The sequence below is a fragment of the Anguilla anguilla genome, chromosome 14 (assembly GCF_013347855.1).
Source record: "Anguilla anguilla isolate fAngAng1 chromosome 14, fAngAng1.pri, whole genome shotgun sequence".
NCBI classification, from domain to species: Eukaryota; Metazoa; Chordata; class Actinopteri; order Anguilliformes; family Anguillidae; genus Anguilla; species Anguilla anguilla.
This window is the reverse complement of record NC_049214.1, coordinates 8,577,808-8,600,709: the sequence shown is the minus strand read 5'-3', so window position 1 is coordinate 8,600,709 and position 22,902 is coordinate 8,577,808. Positions and strand designations below refer to the sequence as shown.

The 22,902-nt window shown below is 38.7% G+C and overlaps 3 protein-coding genes across 4 annotated transcripts; 1 reads left to right on the top strand and 2 right to left on the bottom strand.

The window, feature by feature from the left end:
* Positions 1 to 2,601: 2,601 nt before the first annotated feature.
* foxd1 (forkhead box D1) lies at positions 2,602 to 4,418 on the bottom strand. Its single transcript, XM_035390212.1, has one exon. It carries the CDS (start codon positions 4,193 to 4,195, stop codon positions 3,179 to 3,181), a length of 1,017 nt encoding a protein of 338 aa, XP_035246103.1. The 5' UTR covers positions 4,196 to 4,418; the 3' UTR covers positions 2,602 to 3,178.
* Positions 4,419 to 9,071: 4,653 nt separating this feature from the next.
* btf3 (basic transcription factor 3) lies at positions 9,072 to 14,460 on the top strand. 2 transcript variants are annotated; one of them, XM_035391839.1, is made up of 6 exons: positions 9,072 to 9,204; positions 10,196 to 10,264; positions 10,501 to 10,614; positions 11,124 to 11,325; positions 12,362 to 12,418; positions 14,044 to 14,460. In XM_035391839.1, the coding sequence occupies exons 1-6, from the start codon at positions 9,199 to 9,201 to the stop codon at positions 14,088 to 14,090; spliced, it is 495 nt and encodes a 164-aa protein (XP_035247730.1). In that variant the 5' UTR covers positions 9,072 to 9,198; the 3' UTR covers positions 14,091 to 14,460. The 2 variants fall into 2 exon arrangements, with proteins under 2 accessions (XP_035247730.1, XP_035247731.1); XM_035391840.1 differs by having other exon boundaries at positions 9,112 to 9,268.
* Positions 14,461 to 15,009: 549 nt separating this feature from the next.
* On the bottom strand, positions 15,010 to 22,580 carry ankra2 (ankyrin repeat, family A (RFXANK-like), 2). Its single transcript, XM_035391838.1, has 9 exons — positions 22,431 to 22,580; positions 21,328 to 21,728; positions 19,612 to 19,770; positions 19,431 to 19,496; positions 19,219 to 19,316; positions 18,873 to 18,998; positions 18,437 to 18,503; positions 17,247 to 17,327; positions 15,010 to 15,938 (listed from the first exon to the last, which is right to left on the bottom strand). The coding sequence occupies exons 2-9, from the start codon at positions 21,623 to 21,625 to the stop codon at positions 15,883 to 15,885; spliced, it is 951 nt and encodes a 316-aa protein (XP_035247729.1). The 5' UTR covers positions 21,626 to 21,728; positions 22,431 to 22,580; the 3' UTR covers positions 15,010 to 15,882.
* Positions 22,581 to 22,902: the final 322 nt, after the last annotated feature.

Below are 22,902 nucleotides of genomic sequence, written 5' to 3'. Positions count from 1 at the left end.
CTATTCGAAGTGCCAGTGTGAAAGAGACTTGCGCTCTGTCAAAAGGACCGCTTTTCGTCTTGGTCGAGAGTTACATCATCGCTGTCCTCCTCTGGCCTAGTCAACTACTCGAGTTTACACATTTCCTCAGCACCACGGGAGTCACGCTGAAACAAGCGTTCAGTAGCATTAGATAGACGTAGCACTCAAACGCCATCGCTTCTGTGAAGTTCAAATACGTAAACAGGTTGATTTTTAAAATGTCACAGCGTTTTTTACAATTTTTTTAAAAATTTTTTATTTGAAAAGTGCATTTGTTAACAGATTTATCGGTAAACCAGGCTACTATAGGATATTTCGGCGATATTCCTATACCTTAAAATATGTATCCTATTTCAGGGTTTTCTATGATCTTTGTGACCGCGTCTTTGTTAAAAGTACTTCGCATAAAATGTAATTAAATCGAATTGAATATTCCTGTTTGAATTTATCTTTGAGTTATGTGGGCTTTCGCCTTAAACAATCCTAACATGATGTATTTCCACATGCGATTGTGCATGTGTGTGTTCCTAATTTGTTTAATCAGCCAATATTTAAAAGACTTCAAAAAAAAAGAAAGAAAAAAAAAGAAAACGGTATGGTAAAAGTTGAGAATTGGATCGGTATGTATGCCTGTAGCCTACTGTATTTTTCCCATTTAAATTTAACTTGACCTGAGATTAACATAATATGTCGTGGGGATGACATTAGTGCCTGTATTAACCTATGTTCTAAAACAAATTGCATGAGATAGGCCCAAATATACTATCTGATTATTCGCACTTCTTTATAATGTAAAGTATATTTTCCCGTGCCCTTTAATAGGCTTTCTGGTTAATATAATATATATATATATATATTTCTTAAATGAAAAACATGTATGTGAGGATAAGGAACCCAAGGGAAGATTGCTTTTTTCCCCAAGAGCCATCCCAACTGGTTTAGTTCAATCAGTTAAGCACAAACCTGCAGACAACAAAATTCTCACACCTTTCTGACACTTTCTGTCAGCCATCCTAAATTAGCCTACATGAATGAATGAGGGAGGTGGTAGATGTCCAAAAGTACTTAGAGTTAATTAAAACTTTTACTGCTTAATTCTTTTTTAAATTGTTGACTTCAAATCTAGGAGGAAGTATACCTCCCTCTGAAACTTCAGATGCACATGCACAGCACTAGGCCCCTACTCAACACTAAGTAGCAAAAACAATGCAATGCAATGCAATGCAATATTTCTCACCATTCGTCTGTGAAGTGAAAGCATTGGTGCACACATTACCACAAAACATACAGTCAGTACACTGGATATTTTCCACAAGCAAAAACACAGAAAGCCTCTACCCAAAGCATGTGTCTATTAGGTTTGAGGTGACTGCATCAGACATTCATTATATGCATGATAAATTGCATCCAGGAAAATGATACAATGATTACTTTGCCTAATAATGCTAGAATAAGTGGTCCAAGTAAACTATTTGTGTGATCTTCTTTCTTGCGTTTGAAAGCTGTAGTTTTGAGGATAACTGTGAACATCAATCTAATCACCATACTTGGTAAATAAACATACTTCCAGCCCTACAACATACTACCCAAGTCATTTACTAGCTTTTTGAAACGAGGCTGGCAATTCTAGGACTGATTTCTTGTGCTATGCCCCACACTATGCCGTTTAGCAGTTGGTGACTTGGTGTACCGAGAGCATTAACTGTTATATTTTGTAAATATTCCATATTGAAATGCACACTATCGCCTTTGGTGTGTTGTTGGGTTTGTTACGCTTGTAGGGTCTATAATGCGTCAATGCTTAATTCCATCCTATTTCTTTGTATGGTATATTGCAATCAGATCTTTAAATGGCATGGCTAAATGAACGTTTCCAAAGGATCACATTATTTGGATCTTGAAGTGTGCAATTCCTCTTTTCCGTTTTATTTGCGGCCTGTATAGCGCTTATCGTGACATTGGACATACTGCAGTACGGAGGTAAAAAGAAAATAGCCTAATAAAATTTGAGCTATTGAATAGGTTATTAAAATAGGCTATATACACTTTAAACAATAAGCAAGACGGACCGTCCAAAAAAATGAATGTGGCCACAAATTATAGTTTATAGTCTGTGAAATTGAAAATACATATTTCATATTTTTAAGCATGGACCCCACCTTGGTCAGTTTAAATGAGGTTACGGTAAAAATCCTGTTTTCCAATTTTAATGTAGCCCACGGAATGTCCTGGATATTAAGGAATATACAGCCTATGCTGTAATAAGCGGGTGTATACAGTTATGCTACATTTTCAACTTCATAAGACATTTATTATGAATAGCGCACTACTACAACAATCGAGATATAAGAATAAAGCACAGATTTTACGGATATAGACGTGCGTGACTTTAACAGCCCACAAGGCTATCACTTGTACATGACGTAGCCTATAGAAGTCCCTTGCTGTCTCGAGTCACGACAATATCAATCATTTATTTGGTCTTTTAAAAATAAGCCTTTGTAAGATCTTAAAAAGGGTTTTTTTTAAAATAAACTATATGGTTGTTTACTTAACCAATAAGATCATGTCCAAGCAAACTTCATTTTATGGAAAACAATATTTATTCTTTTGAAAAACAAAACGTGTAAAAATATCACACTCCGATTATACAATACTTGCCAAAGAATTTACAATGTTTTATTACTGAAATAACCACACACTGCATATAAATGTATTACTTTCACTTTAGTGTCTCTTCAATACAAATGACAAATTATAACAATAAAAAAAGTTTCAATTTGTTAACCTAGAAAATAATGGTGTTCTCTCTCACTCTCTCATACACACACAAACAAAAGAAATACATTGTTTTAGACACGTGACACAGTTTATATAACCTGTTAATAAAGTCGTTATCCTGAGACGTCCTAAACAGTGATTTATACGGATCACTTATTTATAATGAACAAAATGTGGTTGAGAAATTAGAATCACACTAAAATGTAGACCTATACATAAATATATTCTTATATATTTCACAGCATGAATATAGGCACAGATTGTGTTAATGTCCGTCATTCAGCTGCGTGTAACAAAAACATACAAAAATAATCCTCCTACCTTCAGTGAGGAGCGTTTTTGTTTTATTTTTCATTTTATTTTGTAGCCTATGCAACTAACAGCCATTAGTACCGTTGGCAATCCTGTTAGAAAAGTTCTCGACAGTGAGTAAAGCAGGTCCTTGGTGTATGCTTGGCGGTAGTGGGGGCGACTGAGGAGTGAGAGATGATGGCAAAATTGGTACGATTGGAGAAGTCCGCGAGGAACAGTTAGCAGAACTCAAGGGTCCCCCAATGATGCTCTCTATGGAAAAGGGTGATCGCTGCGCTGGACAGCTTGATTTGGAAGCAGTCTGTATCGACGACGGCAGATTGGGGCTGAGTTGGGGGTAAAACCTGGTCCTTACCAGGTCAGTGGTTGTGGGCATTAGAGAAGGTGCGGGGATAATGGTTCCAGTATGCGAGTGCCGGGACTGCTGCTGCTGAAACGCAAAAAGCGCTGAATGTGTGTGGTAGGACTGCAGCTGAATCCCATATCCGCAGCCGTAGGGTCCATAGCCATATGCAGCAGCCGGGATAAAACCGCTGTGATCCCGCAGCAGATCTTGTGTCTGTTGGCGTTTGAAGCGTTTCCGTCTCCTCAGAAAGCTGCCGTTGTCGAACATATCTGCAGATTCCGGATCTAAAGTCCAGTAGTTACCCTTACCAGGGTTGCCGGGCTCCCTTGGTATCTTAACGAAGCAGTCGTTCAAAGACAAGTTGTGTCTGATGGAGTTCTGCCAAGCCGGGAACTTCTCTCGGTAATAAGGGAAGCGGTTGCTGATAAAATCGCAGATTTCACTTAGCGTGAGTCTCTTTTTTGGGCTTTGGAGGATGGCCATTGTAATTAAGGCAATATAGGAATAAGGTGGTTTAACTAAGGTGTTTTTGCTTGCTGGTTTGTACGGATCCCGGGTTGAAGAGCTATCCACGCATTGTGGGGACCCAGCCAAGAGGATATCGTCATGCATCTGAGCTACCTCGTCTACATATGACCGCGTCTGGTTGTCCCCATCCTCTCCCTCGCCGACCACATCGATATCAGTTTCTTCCGAAAGGATAGATGCATCGGACATCTCTGAGCTCAAAGTCATGGCTCACCGCTGTCAATTCCCAAAGCTACGGAGGAGATACAATTTATGTTGCCTTCTTTTAAATAACTCATAAGGAATCGATGATGAAAAGGCAGAGACGCGAGCCCTTTTTCGCCAGTGCCATGTGTTTCTGGTGTTTTTCGAAGCTCAGCAACACATCATTACGCACCACCCGAAAGCAAACGTTTATTTTAAGTAGGCTATGAAAAGACCTTAAAAAGGCCAGGTCTGAATCCCAAAGAGGGCGGATCTTCATTCGCTCTATATACCAGCATGATGATCACATGGGCATGGAACGTCATAGGGCAATTGTGGAGAAGAAAAAAATAAATAAATAAAGAAAATGGGTCTTTGAAAAATAAGCGGAGAACTGGGGAAGATGAAAAAAGTTCCCTTTATGGTGGTCATTTTTGTAGGCTACACTCATATGGTTAGTATATACCGACTGTTCGAAAATGGTTATTTAAAATACTGCGGGAGAAAAGCATCCAGAACAAAGCAAATGCTTAGTAGGAGTCTGGTAAGCTTGTCATTTATAAAGGTTAACATTAGAACAGAGGAAATTTAAGTTTGTGTAACCAATGGGATAGCACCTAATTCACGTAGGCTATTTAATTTTAGAATTGAGAGCATGTTCTAACTTTAACCGAATTGCCATCATAGGTATAAATTTTGCGATTTTAAGAATTTTACAGGCTGCATTTTTTCAGCTTTGGTTCGCGTGATATGGTACAGCCTTTGTTATCAAGATTAACCGCAAGCCATTTATAATGAAAAATTTTGGGCTGTTAATTTATTATGCAAAAAAAAAAGAAAAAAAAAGCATACCAGAGCTAATTAAATAATAGCAATGCTTGCTTACTTAATTGTTCCAGCAGCATGACTATTAGGCCAATATTATGGGAAAAAAAACATACAGATAAAATAAAAAAATCACAATTTCAGTAAAAGCAGTCGTGGCTAAAATACGTTATATTTCACAAGTTGTTTGCATTAAAGGAATCTAATGCGATATTTAATTATATTATCCGTAGGAATTATAGCCTAATCGTGTTTAGGCTACTTTGTAAAAATAAAAAAAAAAGGAAATCTGACTAATGAAAGCCTCAATTTTAAATTAAAATTCATAATTTAGTCATTTAGCAGACGCGTTTAGCCAAACCGACTTAGAATAGCGCATTCCACGTGCAAACACCAAAAGAGCCACAGAAACAGGTAAAGTTATATATAGCCCTCTATGTGTTACTATCAAGGTACATGCCTCAAGATCTGCGTGATAAAGGGAGAGAAGGATTCGTTTTTAATGGAATAAACACGCGAGTCAATAAAACCGGGTTCTGAAGTGTAGCTTATACAGTGACATACATTCGGTTATTCAACTAAAATGTATTGTGCGTTGAAACCTGGAAATTTATCAAAGTCCTCCAGACCGTCATTACAACATATTACAAAACGCAAGCGAGGTTTAGACACTTGTGCAATTATGTTGTATGAAGTTGAAACAGGGGGTCGGTATCAAGAAGCTCGGCACAATTTTTAACTTCTCTGTGTAGGCTATAGTCTCATTTTTCCTCTGTAACTGTAAACCAGAGGGCCACAACGTGTGGTCTCCCCCATCTTTTTTACACGCTTACAACAGATTTAAATGTATAGTTTAACCAAACTATAAGGGGAACAGTACACGGATACACTTGCCACTACCGGATAAGCAATCCATGCAAATAAGCATGACTATTTAATTATTGGTTGTACACTTTGTGTAAAGAGAGGCAGGTCTTATTTTTCTCAAAACAATGCTTGTTTTCTAACTTGATATATAAACACACACACACGCACACACACACACACACACACACGCAGTTGATATTTAAATCTAATAATTACTAAGCCTATAATCTGTATGTTATTACATATGACTTAGTACAATATTATTTTCACCGATAAATCATTTATTTATCACCCAATATATTTTATGAGTAAAACTATTTATTTGAAAAGTAAATCAAATAAATAATAAATTAATATTTTTTAAAATCCAAAACTATAAAATAGGCATATTGTCTTGATTTAGGTGACTAAAATAAAAGAAGAATAGATCAAGTCCAAAAAAATTTCAATGTGTACTTATCGCTTCCGGGCCTTTTAGGCGTAGGTAGCTGAGCTGGCAGGAGTATATGGATACGCTCCTATAGTTGTTAAGGCTCTGATGAATAAAACACGCAACAATTATAGTTAGGAGAGATAGAAGGACTTAATGTTAGGACAAAATATTATACTGCTTTTAATTAATGTTTGACATCTAATCGTAAATTAGGTAGCAAAACTTAATACGTTGGACTTTTTATTTTAACAACGTTGGCAGTGTTTCCGCTTGGAGACCACCATCTAGTGGTAAAAAGCAGTACTGAAGTGTCTCCCCACCGATATGAATCCAAACCCTCACTCACTATCAAAAACGAGGTAGAGAGCTCACTTGCTCAAGTAAACCATGAAACGTATATTTAATTTCTGCTGAACAAGCTGCGATTTCTTGAAATTTCCTAAATTTGGGAGTATATTTTCCGCATGGAAAAAGTACCAATTTCCTAAAATATAGACCCTAATGTTTAAATATTGGCATTAAAAGGTTTAGTCAGTTTGATATGTCCCAGGCTAATATCTTTGGCGTCCTTTATACATTGAGCCAGTTGCCATTGTGACTAATGTAAAAAGTCAGAATTATAAACTGTAGTCTAATTAACGTAATATTATGTATTAATATAAAACTTTCAGCATTAACAAATCCTTCTAACAACTTGTGTGTGTATGCGATTTTTAACAAATTACAACTGGACATTTTTGAGAGCACAGTCAATGCATACGAATTTTCATGAATCATGAATTTTCATGATTCTATTAAAATATTTATCATAAACATAATATTTGTGAGTTAAAAGAAGAAAAGAGAAATTGACTGGAAGTGTAACTGAAAGCTTCTGTGCAGGATAAATGAGAAAAGATAAAAGATTAATTGTTTTGGCCATTTGATGTTATGTACAAATATATAGTAAGGTTGCCTACTATACAGTACTATATCATCTTCATCTTATAAATGTTTTGACTTAATCTGGGGCTGCTACTTGTAAATATAACCTTTACATTAAGAAGGAATAGTCAGGAAAAAGAATAACACACACACACACACACACGCACGCACACGCACACACACAAATATGAAGTTGCACTTAGCAAAAGAATAGTGTGTCTGCAGCAACATCACGACAGTTGAAACAAAAGAATAACTTATTAACCAACATCACAAAGCTACAATAACAAATGTATTGGACAGAATAAGGTATGAAGGTGTATTTTCTGTTTCTGTTTCATGTTCATGGATCCAATGGAAAGCAGATCATATAACTCATTCAGTGAACAAACCAAACGTGGAATGAATGACAGTTTTAGCAGACTTAAACACGAAGTGTGTTTCACTGCCAAGGGGTACCATCAAAGCGCTTAGCTACTCATTGGAATTCTTCCTTTCAGCTGTGACAAATCCTGTGAATTTCACCCCCACTCCATGGCCTGGGCTCTTGACCATGTGATTAATATGTATCACATGCATAAAAAGCAAAGGCAAACTTGGTGGTTAGGTCATTATAAGATTGTTTTATACATTAATTTCAGGTCATTCTCTAAAGCGTTGCACATGTACCGCATGCACACACAAACATTCAACTTCAAGTAAGAGACCAAAAAGAATGTGTATATTTTCATTTTGCATTCACATACCTCTTGGTGACCATCCTTCATTTGTCCTGGCTGTTCAATTTTGCCTGGAGTTTTTCTTGAGTTCACATTAACTGCACCTCTTACAGTGGTCCACAGGCAACCATGCAGTTAGAAGGACCCCTGGGACATTAGTACTGCTGTTCACAGCATCAGTCAAGTATGTAGCCTGTTTTCCCAAACACTGACAAAGTCATTATAGACTGTGCTCTTCACAGTAGGCAGCACGTAATAGGCCACAGCGTTGCCAAGAGTTTCAGGCAGCCAGATTGTTCCTTTATCATTGTGCAAGTGATTCCTCTAGTCGAATAGGTAGGCTACCTGCAGCCTGCACCAGCTGCACATGAAACAAAAAACAAAAACAAAAAAAGTATAATACTAATGGGTAACCGCAAACCACTTACTTGTGTGAATGGCTGCAAAAAATATATTCCTGGCTGTGTGTGATGTTGCAATTGTGCGACAGATCGCTAAACACTCAGCCGTTATGAATTTGCTTTTTTAAATTACACAGAACTTTTTTAGATACATAAATATATATATATTTAAAAAATGGTGAAAAATGTTATTTTTTCATATAGGCCTACAAACAAACGTTCAAATGTCATAAATTATTTGAAGGTATACGCCATTCATTTCTCCCATAAGCAGTCAATTTTTTTAATCTACTAGTAGTTCATTGTTTTGATCCCAGAAGTCCTGAAAATGGTAATGAAATCGAAGCGGATGGCGACACGACCTGCGACACAACTTCTAGGCCCATGAAGGCCTACAACTTTTGGTATTTCTGCTTTAATCACTGAACTGTATTGAATGACTTTAATAGTTCATGGGATAAATTCATTCCGAGATGGACAGAACCGGGTTTTTTTAAAGGATATGTTGACGATACTGAAAAAACAGGGGTTTTCTTTAATTCTGTTTTACTGATATATAGCATGTTTCAGTGAAGCTACCAGTCAGGCATTATATTCTGTAAGACAAGACCAACACTATAGCCTAACTATTGCCGAGATTTGTATAACAACCAGGCTGCACGGGGAGTTCTTAGCAGGCCCTGTCTTCCAAGTGATCTACTGGTCATCTACTGGTCATTGAGGCACGCATCCACCTGACATACAGTAACCTACCTGAACACCTCAGGCAAGATTTCGGACGAATGAATTTGTATCCGTACGTCACTTCCGTTCCTTCCTCTGGTTTCCATCGTGCCCCCGCGTGTATTCACTCCATGTATGCAGGTCAGTGCGGACCCGTAAAACACAACTTTTCCAGCACTGTTACATCCAACTTGGACGAAGCAAGGTAAATAAGACCTTGATGAAAGATAACGGAAAATAATCGGAACTGTTGACTGAAAGGAAAGGGTAAACCATTCTTGTTTATTGGAAATGACCGGCCTCGGATGACAGGCCACCAGCTGAACTGCTTCTCTTATTTCTAAGAGGGGCGCAATGTACCTAGCCAGCTATCGGTGTGCGGCTCGCAAGCTGGACTAACGTTAGTTTCATTCATGCTGACAAATGACTGAGTGTGGGCAGTTATGGATCTTTCTGCTTTTTGGATAATATATAACTAGCTAAGTATTACGTTTCTTCCCACATCCAGGAAACGTAATCACTGCACTGTCCTCAATTCACCCTGTCAGGAACTGTTATTAACTGGTAGCCGAGTTGGCTAAATTAACTGACTAACCTGTTAGCTCCGCTTTTCTGGAGCTTGGCAACAACTGAAGTATCTGAGTCAATCGCTGCCTAAACAGCTAACTAGGTAATGCTAGCTAACTGTTACTGTTGTGTCTCACAATTGTTTAGCTAACCAACTTAGCGAATGTTTGCTGGTTAGAGTGTACTAGCTAGCTAAAATAACAAGCTAAGTTAACGTCAGCTAGCGACTTTTGTATGGTTTGCTAGCTGGCTATGTTCAGTGTTGGCTAAATAGCTAGCTATCTACCAACGCAACACAGTTGGTATTACGGTTCGCTAACTAGCTAGTTAGCTAACTATTTAACCTATACTGTTGGATGTGCCCCATATATCTAGGAACGCTAACGTAACTAAGTATGGTGAGGACGAGTACGGAATTGCATATTGGAGCCAACAATCAGCTGGCGATATTATTGGTTATAATAACATTTTTAATCTCAAGGTGGACCTGATTTTACTAACGTTAGCTTAACTACGAGGCAGTCGATAATAACAGTTTGACAACAGCATTTTGTTTCGATTCCAGATGAAAGAGACAATTATGAACCAAGAAAAACTTGCCAAACTACAAGCACAAGTCCGCATTGGTGGAAAGGTAAGCATTGTTTTAGTTACAACTATTCTATTAACGTTGAGGCAGTTTGAAATTTGCATATGTGGTGTAAGACATTCAGCTTCGCTTTACATAAATTAAATTTAGCGAAATTATATGATTTGTCTTAAGGAACAGCATATACCCAGTGTCACAGTAAGGGGATCTTCACTCCTTCCTTGGAGATCATTGTGAAATCTCTAAAGTCATGTATCTTATCTTCTTTTTGCCTTTTTCAGGGTACAGCACGTAGAAAGAAGAAGGTTGTGCACAGGACAGCAACTGCAGACGACAAGAAGCTTCAGTTTTCTTTGAAGAAACTTGGTGTCAACAACATCTCTGGCATTGAAGAGGTAGCTGCTTATAGTGTTTCTTGTTCTTCTACTGAAATACCAGGAGGGCGTTGACTTTGCCTTACTGACACAATGACACAAAAAATGATTAAACAAAATTAAACTGAAGAAAATCTCTGTGTTTTATCAAAGAATAAACAGCCGATTGCTTATTCATGTATGCTTTGCATGCTGCTAATTGGGCAGTATGCAATTCCCTTATCCTTCATTCTTAAATTGCCCTGAAGCACTCATTTTGTGTTTTTGTGATTAATCAATTGCTCATTGTTATGCTACAGGAATATGCATACCTACATTTGGATCTTTGGATCTTAACGTTGCACAAAGCAATGATTTTGTGTTCCTGTAGCATTCAGTTTTAGAAGGTGTTACTTATATTTATGATAGTATATATGTCATAGTCATTTAAGACCATGTTACTGAGCTGTGACCTTCACCAACTACCTGTAGCCCAACAGAAGCCCCTGAAGATTGGCCAATTTGTAACCACGTTCTCTCTTATGACTTAGGTGAACATGTTCACAAACCAGGGAACGGTGATTCACTTCAACAACCCAAAAGTTCAGGCATCTCTGGCTGCGAACACCTTTACCATCACAGGGCACGCCGAGACCAAACAGCTGACAGAGATGCTGCCCAGCATCCTCAACCAACTGGGGGCCGACAGCCTGACCAGCCTCAGGAGACTTGCGGAGGCCCTGCCAAAGCAGCGTAAGTGTAGACGAAGGCTTCGGATCTGCCCTCTGATTGTCTGTTGGAGCTGCATTTTGGGTGATAGGCTGTTCTGAATGAACCGTATAGGTTGGGCTATAATCCCTTACTGAGCTCTTTGACAAAATGGAAAACTGATGTGTTGTACAGGCACCTCCTATTGAACCCAAGGAAAGAATGAGAGCACTTTGATCTAGTGTGAAATAAATTACATGTAACAGTTTTTTACTCCTGGGGGCAGCTGTAACCACATCTGAAAAAGGATACGAAACGTCTTTTAGAAAAATTATCCATCTTGAGTGTGCTTACTTGGCATTTGGACCAGTTTATATCACAGGGAACATGGTTGCACAACCCTCATGGGATTGTTGGATTTGAAAACCTCTATGCACTCTTCCAGTCTCTCTTAGATGTATTGAAAGGTTGGAATCTGTTTAGCATGAGTTGCTAAACAGATTCCAACAGCAAAATTGGTGTTTCCTGCAACCTGAGCTGTAATATTTAGTGATGTTACATTGAATACTGACTTCAACTCATACTTAAGATGGCTGCCTGTGCCTTGTGTACAGTCCAAATCTTGAGTTTTCCCCAAATAAGTGTACTCCATGTTAGCTTTGTCAACTTCCTTTTTATGTGATCCGTTTGTGATTTTGTGTAGCTTGCTTCTTTCTGTCTTTAATTTTCTCTGTCTTTAATTCCTGATATAAGTACATAAGTTAGGTCACCACCAATTAGGTCTTAACAATTAAGACTCGCATTAAAGCAGTTAATTTAGCCAACAACCCCAAAACATGTTGCATTACAACAGAAGAGAAATCAGCTTGTGGGACACACCACCATAAACTGTCTGTTCAAGCCTGTGCAAATTGGGATAATGTTGCTTCAAAATGGTAGTTTCTTCCATCACACAATTTCAAAATGTTTGTGTGATGGAAGAAACTCCCATTTTAATCACTAGACAAGGGCTTGAATTTGTTTTTGGAGAGTGGTTTTCTACCGGACGCAGATTAACTTTGATTTTTTTTTCCTGTAACAGCCGATGATGGAAAGCCATCAGTTGTTGCTGGCGAAGATGATGATGATGAAGTTCCAGGTGAGATGGCACTATTCTCTGGTCATTTTGTATATTTAACACCTGTTAGATAGTCCTCATGGTGAACATCAAGCAGTTTTTTGTCCACTCCATCATAGACATTCATGGTTTTAAATGCATGTTATTTTCAGGAAGTACAAACCTAAAGGGCATAATATAAATATTTCATGTAATCTGTGAAATATTTCTGCAGTACATATAATAGTTGCTAAACTGACACTGTCCTTTGCAAGGACAACAAAGTCCTTGCAAAGCAGATGACAAAATTCTGCATTCAGAAGCTATTGGGTTATACTAACATTTCTCATTGTTTTCATGTAAATATTCCCAAGTTTGTGATCACTAATGGATGGGCAACCCAATGATTGTGGACCTGGGCGGAATGACTAAAGGGTTTTTTTTTTTTTTTTAGCTTACTTTGGCAATGTTGATTGCACCTAGATGCAAACAAAACACATTTTTGAAAGATAAGGAGAAATAGTATTCATGTCTTTGTACTGCCGATATAGGCCTATAGTTCCCTCCACGAGTTATGACATCCCCAATGAAGATGCTGTCACTGCTATTCTTCATATAGTTGATTAAACTTGATTTGCTGGGATGTGAGTGCTGGGGGCCTGTGCCCCAGTAGATCTTCAAGTCTAGCAATGCCTCTGGTGGAGGATATCACAAAATGGTTTCCTGATTTGTGGCCAGATATATCCATGTATTTGGTTGAGAAACCTAAAACATATACACCGTAAATAGGACTGCCTAACATTTTCTGTATTTAAATATTTGAGAAAAAGATGCTGTATGAACCAACTCCCTTCCTGCCACACCAGCTTTCATAATAACAAAGTGTCCTACCGTTGCCAAAATGCGCGTGCACGTTTTTGATGACGTAGTCCCTGAACAAGGGTCTATTGTGGCTCCTCTTCTGTAGATATGTTATCATAACCTTTGTTAGCCATTTTTTTTTCTCTTGTTTGGAGTATGAAATCCTACGTAAAACAATGCTGTGAGTGCAATGCTAGCAGTGGAAGGCCCACAGTTCAGTGGTTTTCCCACTTCTCTCTGTGGTGACAGGCAAAGTGCTACACACATGAGGTTGCCATTACAATTACTTTATCTCCAGAGGCTCTGCTTTTGTGTAGCCTCGCATGGTAACTGTGAAACAGGAGATTTCGGTTTTCACATTAGACATTGTGGGGCTGGTATACGGGGAGGGGGTTTATAATCAGCACCACCATCATCATTAAGTGAGGTTTCTCTCCATAAATCCAGTTCAGACTCCTCAAGTTTGAGTTTCAGTGCCTTGCATTTCCATTTAAACCCAAAAAATACTATTTAGCCAAACAAGCTTAACCAAACAAATATTTCTTTGATCCTTCTTAGTACAATTTGTACAGCTGAAATGTTAAAACTGTGGTTATCATTACTAACAAAATTAGGAAATTAATCCCCTTGTTAAATGAAATGGGAGAGGAGGGATAAATGAACTAACACAACTTGATCTTGTTACAGATAAATGCTTAGAGAATTTTCTAAACCACAATGAGAGGAAGAGAGGTCTGTGAGAGTTCATGGGAAAGATGGCTGTGAATTGGAAGTTCTGACACGATTTTATTTTATTTTTCTTACAGATCTTGTTGAGAATTTTGACGAGGCTTCAAAGGATGAGGCGAACTAAATAAAATCTGGTTCAGATCTGAAATGGGGTTCACAGCTCGTCAGTGGGGATGCACTGTTTTGTATTTGCCGCCTTCCTCCATGAACGTTTTTTCAATATACTCTACGGACGGCCATTGGGTGTTTGCAGAATATCTGATACACTTTTGGGGATCCTGCGATTTTGCTGCTATTGCTGCATTGCCAAATATAACCCCCATACAGCCTTACTGAAATAGGCACATCTGGAATAAACGTTTACATTTGGCAAGTGCGCATTAAAAAATTATCCAATACTGTTATCTCCAATTCCTTCTCATTCAGATTTTTCAGAGCCATTTAAAATGAGAATTCATTTCAATCAAACAACTATAAAAATTGCAGTAATTGTTTTTGTGGCCTTTTTCAAGGAATTATATCATTTTGTTCTCATGTTGTTATTGGATCATGAAGTATACGTATCCATGTCTGTGGTTCACCTAAAACAAATATTGGCGATGGTTTGCAAGAACAGTGCGCTCTTACATCCTGATCATTTCCACATTTGACATTAACCATGGAAACCAGCCGCAACGTAAATGGAGATGTATAAATGCATGGTAAAAGGCTTTAGAATACGCATTCAGATTCATATTATGAGCACCAACCTGAAAAGCAGTACTGTTTTATTGCCTAAAGCAGTATAAAGGACAGTAGAAAACATTCTGTGTACCTTGGTGTTCTGACAAAAACCTAAGTAAATTTTGAGGTCATACCATATGCTGTGCTTCTTAAAAGATGTCTGGAAAGCACAGATTCAAACTCCCTGTTTAACATTTCAGGTTACCTTAGTGTCAACAGCAATGGCACTGGCAAAGCTCAAGTGCTTGTACAGAAGCATGTGGTGTCATGAAAAACCAGAGAGAATCACAAAGCTCTTCAGTGAAAAAACAAAATGGTCCTTATGGATTATATCAAAATGGTTTATAAGCCCAAAAATAACACGCAAGTGGCAATTACATCAAAGTGATGGGAAGCTATAAAACAGACTGGGCGAGCAGCGGACTTCAGTATTCTTCCTTTTACTGATGACAAGAAATGGGGAAAGTATCTTATTGTCCTTGAAAATTCGGATCTTGTGTAAAACCAGCCACAATACTGTTATTCTTTATGTGAATTATTTGGTTTGCCTCGAGGCAAAGTGGGTGAAGTAATCACAAACATTAACTAGGGAAACACAAACTGAAAATGGCACCAGTGTTTTTCCTCACTGTTCATTTGGAAGAAATTTTTATCTAAACAATGTATCTGAAACATGCATTACACAGAGAGAGAAACCTTTTCATGTTTTGGCATGCTTAAAAAAAAGCAATCTCTGGTTTTCTAAACAAGTAACAAAACTAGAGAGGGTTTCATTCACAAATAACCTTATGATGGTTCCTAAATAAATAAATTAAAGTAACTGTACACTCATAACAACAATGGGAATAAAGCAAAAGAAACCCATCCATGCCGATTACATCACATATATATAACATTATTTTGTTAATGACAGAACAAAAACAACTTCTACCTTTTCTGTGCGGGAATCTTTACAAAAAACCTATGCATCAACGGAAAACTGGTAAACTTTGTGAATGTACTGCTACACAAAACTTGTGAACACTTAAAAAAAAATCTAGCTACGAAACAAACTAAAATTATCTATTGGGTTGGTTGTAAATGAAAGAAAAATGACTTCAGGTACATTTGATGCATCTGGAGATGAATTGGCGAAGTAAATAGTCTGTTAGTATCCAAATTGATTTGTGTGCAGTCACATTCATGTGCTGTAGTCACTCTTTAATTCCTTGTAGCAGTTTTAGCAGGTGTGCTTCCATGACCTGTTGAACTAAAGAAACAAGAGAAACAGTATGAGAAATGCTGAATATCTTCCAAATCTCTGATCGAGTGGTCGATAGAATATGGCATCATTACAAAATATATACTGGCTACTTCCATTTGATGAAGAGTGATTAATTTAAAATAGAGGTACTGGAAAAAATAAATATTCCAAAATCCTACTATTCACACAGTACCCTTCAAATAAACATAAGGAATGATGGCTGTAGAAAAATACAAATAATGAGCTATTCTGTATACTCAAAAAGAAAAGTAACATTATATGCCATTATACTAATTACAGTTGCTCAGAGAACATTTGGTTTCAGGAAAAAATATTTTTTATTTCAAAACGGTCACAATCATTCACAATTCCAATAGTTACTCTAAATAAAACCCAACAAACACAAATCTACATTAATATTGGAACTTTTCAAAATTATTCTGTCTGTTGACTTTCACAAGTCAATGGATGGTTACAAACAAAAAAATTCAGAATCGTTATTCAAGAAGAGCATTTTCCACATTGAAAATTTTAGTTCAGTACTAGTATTATTTGTTCCTTAAGGTCTTTTTTGTTCATATTTACCATGGGTGTGAATCATTTTGGAGAGCAGTGTATCTGCTTGAAGGTTCTTGGGAACCATAGCTTAACCTAGTGAACACCACATTTCAACAGACCCACCTGAAGGAAAGCAAGAGGGAAAAAAACAAACCTGCTGCCAAGCATTTTTTGGAGATGGTAATCCAGTAAAGAAATATGGAGGTAGTTTACAGCCATTTCAAATGATTAATTCATGACCAAAGCACATCGCCATGGAACACTCTGATGAAGTGCTTCTTTAAAAATCAGAAAACACTTCCATGTTGCTCTTTTCAAGTTCACTGAAAAGATTTTTTCAATTTTTGATGCAAGCAAAAAAAAACAATTATCTGGATGTCAGAATGCAGCAACTGATGTAAACGAGGCTCCGTCCATAACAATCGGATTCCACGGCATATTACATCATGTCTGGGCTCCCTGTATTCTGGCCAGCCAAGTACATTGCTGATCTTTGGCAGGTATCAGAAAACTGACATGTGTCTCAAGACTCAAATGAAGGAATCCTTTAGTTTTATTTATTTGAGTAATTTTGTCAAAAACCAGACAGCCGTATCAAATCAGGGGAGGCCAGCCCTGAATTCCTGCCATGAGCATTCAAAAAGTAACTGTCCCAAAACTGATATTATATGAAGCTAATGTGCAGTCCTGGGTCAGCTATTTTCTAAAATTGTATAATTATGGGAGCGTAGTGCCTGCAGTGTAAGATATACTTACCATTCCTGTGGCCCATTGCGACTGCCATGTCCATCGCGTTGAAGCCAGAGTCAGACTCCATGGTGGGATCAGCTCCGCTCTCTGCAGTGGATGGAGTGAAAACCCTGAAAATATCTCTCAAAAGCATTTATATCTCCAACGTGGCCAGCATTGAATAAAGTGAATAAATCAACACAACAGCAAATGTGTCAAACTTCAGAAACACTTCAGGCGAATGAGCCATTCTGAACTCTTAAAAAGGATCAGACAGGATGCAAACCGTTTCTTGCTCCCAACTTGACCATACGCCAAGCATTTCTTTTATAAAAAAAATGTTCAGATTGAGAGGTGGCTCTGTGCTATTTCGGCTTTTCGTAGAGCAGTAATTCAAAAGCCGTGCAATATAATTGGTGAATATCTACATTTCGGGTGGCCTGCATTTTGGTCAGCTAGATTCAGATAGGATTAAAACATGCCTCTTGTGAGGCTGCAGCTCCCCCTTGTGTCAGTCCTGCACCTGAGCCACCCTCAGACCATGTGCTCACAGTGGAATGCTGAGAGATTTCTGTCAGGGCTGGATACTCGAGAGAAGACTATTCATAGATTTGAAATCTCAACATATCCAACTAGCCACCATTTACACTGTATAACATGTTAAATGCATATTTCAACCAATTGTGGTCTTTCACTGAGAAAATGAACACAATCCACAGTATGAAATTGCATGCAATATTGCCCATTTCAGTTAACAGACAATTAGTAGCATGTAACATGAGCGGTCAATGATTTTCAATGATTTCAATTTTCAGAACAGCTTATGCATTGGTTTCTTAGCAAGTTAGATATGTTAGCTCCATTGTTATTTGAAAATGGCAGCATGAGGAATTCATCAAGGTAGAACACCACTTTTCTTGTGGAGGCTTATTTAAAATATGACTGAGCATAGCTCAGGGGCTGCTGTGTGGAAATGTTAGTTCTATATTATAACGTTTACTTTTTCTTTTTTCAGAAAATAACTTATTTTCTCTCTGGGCAAGACATTTTGTAAAGCCTTTCAATCCAGTTTTCAGTAAAGCACGTAAATAATAATAAGTAACCAATTATCAACAAATAATTAACATATAATTAGAATAAACAAGAGAAAATACATCCCTAGTAGAAATAGGTCTGAGGCAATGCTTTTTGGGAGTTAGAGGGTTTCAGGTCCATACCTAGAAGGATTTCCACACAACGGACATGATTTCCATGAACTGCATACAACAAAGGGGCCCCACCATTCTGAAATACAGAAAGACAGTGTTGAATCTCAGCAATCACTCAGTATGCCACTACATAACCACAATTTGGTTCTGCTGAATGTAGATACTGTTACCAGCAATAGATCCATGCAAACTGTATATTCCTTGACAATACTTTTATCAAGACTAAATATAATTTGGACCTCAATTTCTTTCATATACATTATCACAAGCATAAGTCCACAGAGCTATGAATATTTTAAGTGTATAATATCTGAAAAGAAAAACTTAATAGCATAGTAATCAATGAGATGGACAGCGGAATCTTTCACAGGAAGAAATGGTTACCAGCTGAACTCTATTCTACAGGGACTTGCGACTGATGGAAACACAAGAGTACACCTCTTACCCAGTCATACTCATTGACATCCACACCGCAGTCAATGAGCATCTTCACAATGTCGGTATAGCCCTTACTGCAAGCCAGAGACAGAGCACTCTCCCTGCCCTTAGCCAGGAGGTTGGGGTCTGCCCCCTATAGAGAAAAACAAGCAGCACAGAACAAAGACCATTTTTTAATTATGCACGAGTGAAGTATCTGGTGCAAATACAAACTTAACGGCAAACTAGCACAAACTATGCATTTTGAAAACTTGAAAAGCAATGGGGGCGATGAAGAGAGCTCAGAAACACACATCTCAAAAATGAACAGGTTTACTATATATATACACATGTGAAGGTGCCATTTTTCTCACATTCTGCAGCAGGAACTCCACCACAGCAATCTGCCCGTGTGCAGCAGCCCACATCAGAGGAGTGAACCCTTCCTCATCTTGCAAGTTTATCACAGTCTCTGTTCGGGGACACACAAGCACACATCTCCCAGGCATGGGTTTCGAAGGTATGTGAAACAACTAGTCAGGTGACAGTTGGACAAAGATCTGAATAAACAAGGTTCTAAACTCACCTTGCTCAATCCTGCTTGCCAGAAACACCATTTCCCCTTGAGCGGCCAGTTGATGGATGGAGAGAGCTGAAATGACAGACATACAATACATTTAAAAAATGCATGTTAAAAGCTCCTTTTTCAGTAATAAAAGAAGTCCAGGAAAGCCACTGTCAGTGCATTCGAAAGCCCAGACACTCACAGTGCACCAGGAGTGGGGTTGAGGACACTTCATTGCCGCGATGCTTGTTGGTGAGTGTGGTGGACTGTTTAATGGGGGAGAAGTGTTTGGTGGTGGACGGCGTGTATACGTGTCGCACTTGGATGCCTGGTGAAGGAGACGTCTGAATGTTGCACTCCGCTGAGGATAAGGAGGAGAGAAACCTTGTCATTTTACATGAAGCAAACTATCAGACAAACAGATCTAAAGCTTGGTAAGGCAAACATACAATACATGGCCAAAAGTATGCGGACACCCGAACATCACACCCGTTTGTGCTTGAACATTTCATAACAAACAATTGGGGCATTAGTATGGACTTGATCCCCCCTTTGCTGCTGTAACAGCCTCCACTCTTCCGAGAAGGCTTTCCACTAGATTTTGCTATGTGCACAAGGGCATTGTCATGCTGAATCTGGAAAGGGTCTTGCCAAAACTGTTGCCATAAAGTTGGAAGCGCACAATTCTCTAGAATGTCATTGTACGCTGTAGCATTAAGATTTCCTTCACTGGAACTAAGGGGCCTAGCCAAAACCACGAAAAACAGCCCCAGACCATTATTCCTTCTCTACCAAACTTTACAGTTGGAACTATGCTTTGGGGCAGGTAGCATTCTCCTGGAATTTGCCAAACCCAGATTCATCCGTCAGACTGCCAGATAGTGAAGTGTGATTCATCACTCTAGAGAACGTGTTTCCAGTGCTCCAGAGTCCAAAGGCGTGGTGCTTTACACCACCTCCAGCCGATGCTCGGCATTGCTCATGGTGATCTTAGGCTTGTGTACGGCTGCTCGGTCATAGAAACCCATTTCATGAAGCTCCAGACGAACAGTTCTTGTGTTGCTTCCAGAGGTAGTCTGGTACTCGATAGTGAGTGTTGCAACCCAGGACTTTTACACACTACATGCTTCAGTGCTTGGCAGTCCCGTTCTCTGACCTTTGCTTAGCGGCTGAGCTGTTGTTGCTCCTAACCGTTTCCACTTCACAATAACAGCACTTCACCGGGGCAGCTCGAGCAGGGCAGAAATTTGACCAACTAACTTGTTAGAAAGGTGGCATCCTACGACAGTGTCACGTTGAAAGTCACTGAGCTCATCGGTATGACCCATTCTACTGCCAGTGTTTGTCTATGGAGATTGCATGGTTGTATGCTTGATTTTATGCACCTGTTAGCAATGGGTGTGGCTGATGTAGCCAAACCCACTAATTCAATAGGGTGCCCACATACTTTTGGCCATGTAGTGTATTTGTGGTGGTGGGAATTAATAGGTGCACGCCATTATTATATAACTGAATCTTGTACAACACAGAACATACAGAATACAATAACAATAATTACAATAATCCAGGTTTAGTCACAAGGAAGTTTAAAAGTTAGATCAATTCCACCAAGCATCTATGTCAGGGGTCCTCAATCTTATCCAGAAAGGGCCGGTGTGGGTGCAGGCTTTTGTTCCAACCAAGCAGTTACACACCTGACTCTGCTAGTCAAGATCCTTTGCAAAGACTCCAGTGGTTGATTAGTAGAATCAGGTGTGGAACTGCTTGGCTGGAACAAAAGCCTGCACCCACACCGGCCCTTTCTGGATAAGATTGAGGACCCCTGATCTATGTAATATGTATAGATCCTAATATTCCTGGCAGATAACAGGTGAAAATAACATTACTGGCAAGATGTTACTTTTCATTGTGGACATACCTTTAAACAAGACAGATGCCACCTCCAAATCAGAGTTGACTTGGTCTTGGATGTTCTTGCTGTCCTCCTCATTGAGTGACTTGACAAAGCGAGAGCAGACGTTCATGTCGAAGCGGTTAGGCAGGATGAATTTAATCCCCATGGCAACGTTCTGGGATCCTCCTTCATCCCCACTCACTCCCCCCACTTGATGCTCTGCCTTGATGGCCCCCATGTCTGGCAATACACAGATACCCTCCATCTCCTCAGAGGCCAGTTGGCACTCTGTGCTCCTGTCACCTGCTGAGGCCACATCCATCCCTAATGATTGATACCTCCAGGAGCAAAGGTGAGCTCCTTTCCGATGGCTGTTCACCACAGAGAGGCGTCCATGAAATTCTTTTGGAAATTCCAGTGAAATTCTTCAAAACAAAACGTGGTTTGGTCAGAAATGTGTGTATGTGTGTGTGTGTGTGTGTGTGTATATATATATATAGTGACGACAAGTTAAATACTCCATAAAAATTTGCCGACACCAAACACCAGAATTTTATCCCCAAACATGTAGCCTAACTAGTAATTTATCTGACAGGCTAGGAATATCCAATAGCTATATTTGCCAGTAGATTACTTAGTTATTTTATATCTTTCATCTCTGGATGAAAAAGCTAGCTAACATTACACGTTCGCAGTACCACACAACCTGAATGCACTTGGTATATATCTACCTAACGCTAATACTTAGCTAAGATAAGAACCAAGCTCAACAACCAATATTATGAAATATTAGCTAGCAGCGTAACGTTAATTATACTGCACTGTTACTATTAGCTTCATTGTTAATATTACGTTAGCTAGTTACATAGCAAGTCATTTATCAGTTATCTCTCCAGCATTTAACCACTAGTTAGCTAGCCAGCTGACCAAAGCTGAATGTGTCAAAACAAGATGAGTTTCAGACTAAATACCTAGCGAGCTAGCTAAAATTAGATAAGCTAGTCTAATGTTAGTCCGCGCCGGTATAGCTACTAATCACAACTATCAAGCGAGCTAGCTATTATGAATATCTAAATCCAGTACAGATTTTCGACACAGGGTCAGTATAAAAATGCAACTGTACTCACCCGACTGTTGTTCAGTTATGTGAAATGCTATACATTTTCCCCTTGTCTGTTGTTATTTTGAATCCGACTGTCAAGGATTAAAGCTCACTTGCTGTATAAATAAAGTTTATTGAAACATAATAACGTCGTTCGCGAACAATAAAGTATTTGAAAGCGGAAGTGCTTCCCTGCGAAAATGGCTGCGATCGGCTCGTGTATGGTCTCAGAGGCATACAGCGTTAAATGTGATTGTCTATGCTCAGGGGAGCACAACACCAACATAATATCGATAACTAACATGGTAGCTGGCTAACTATTGTCTGGATAAACTTTAAAATGCGAATTAGTATGCAAGGAAGATGTTAGGGTGTGTCATTTCCTAAAAATAAACTTTACATGTCATAACCAAAGCAAAACAATTTATTATCGATGGTTGTGCTGAAAATGTGTCTTTAACGTTGACATTTAGGATACAGATTTAAAAGCAGTTACC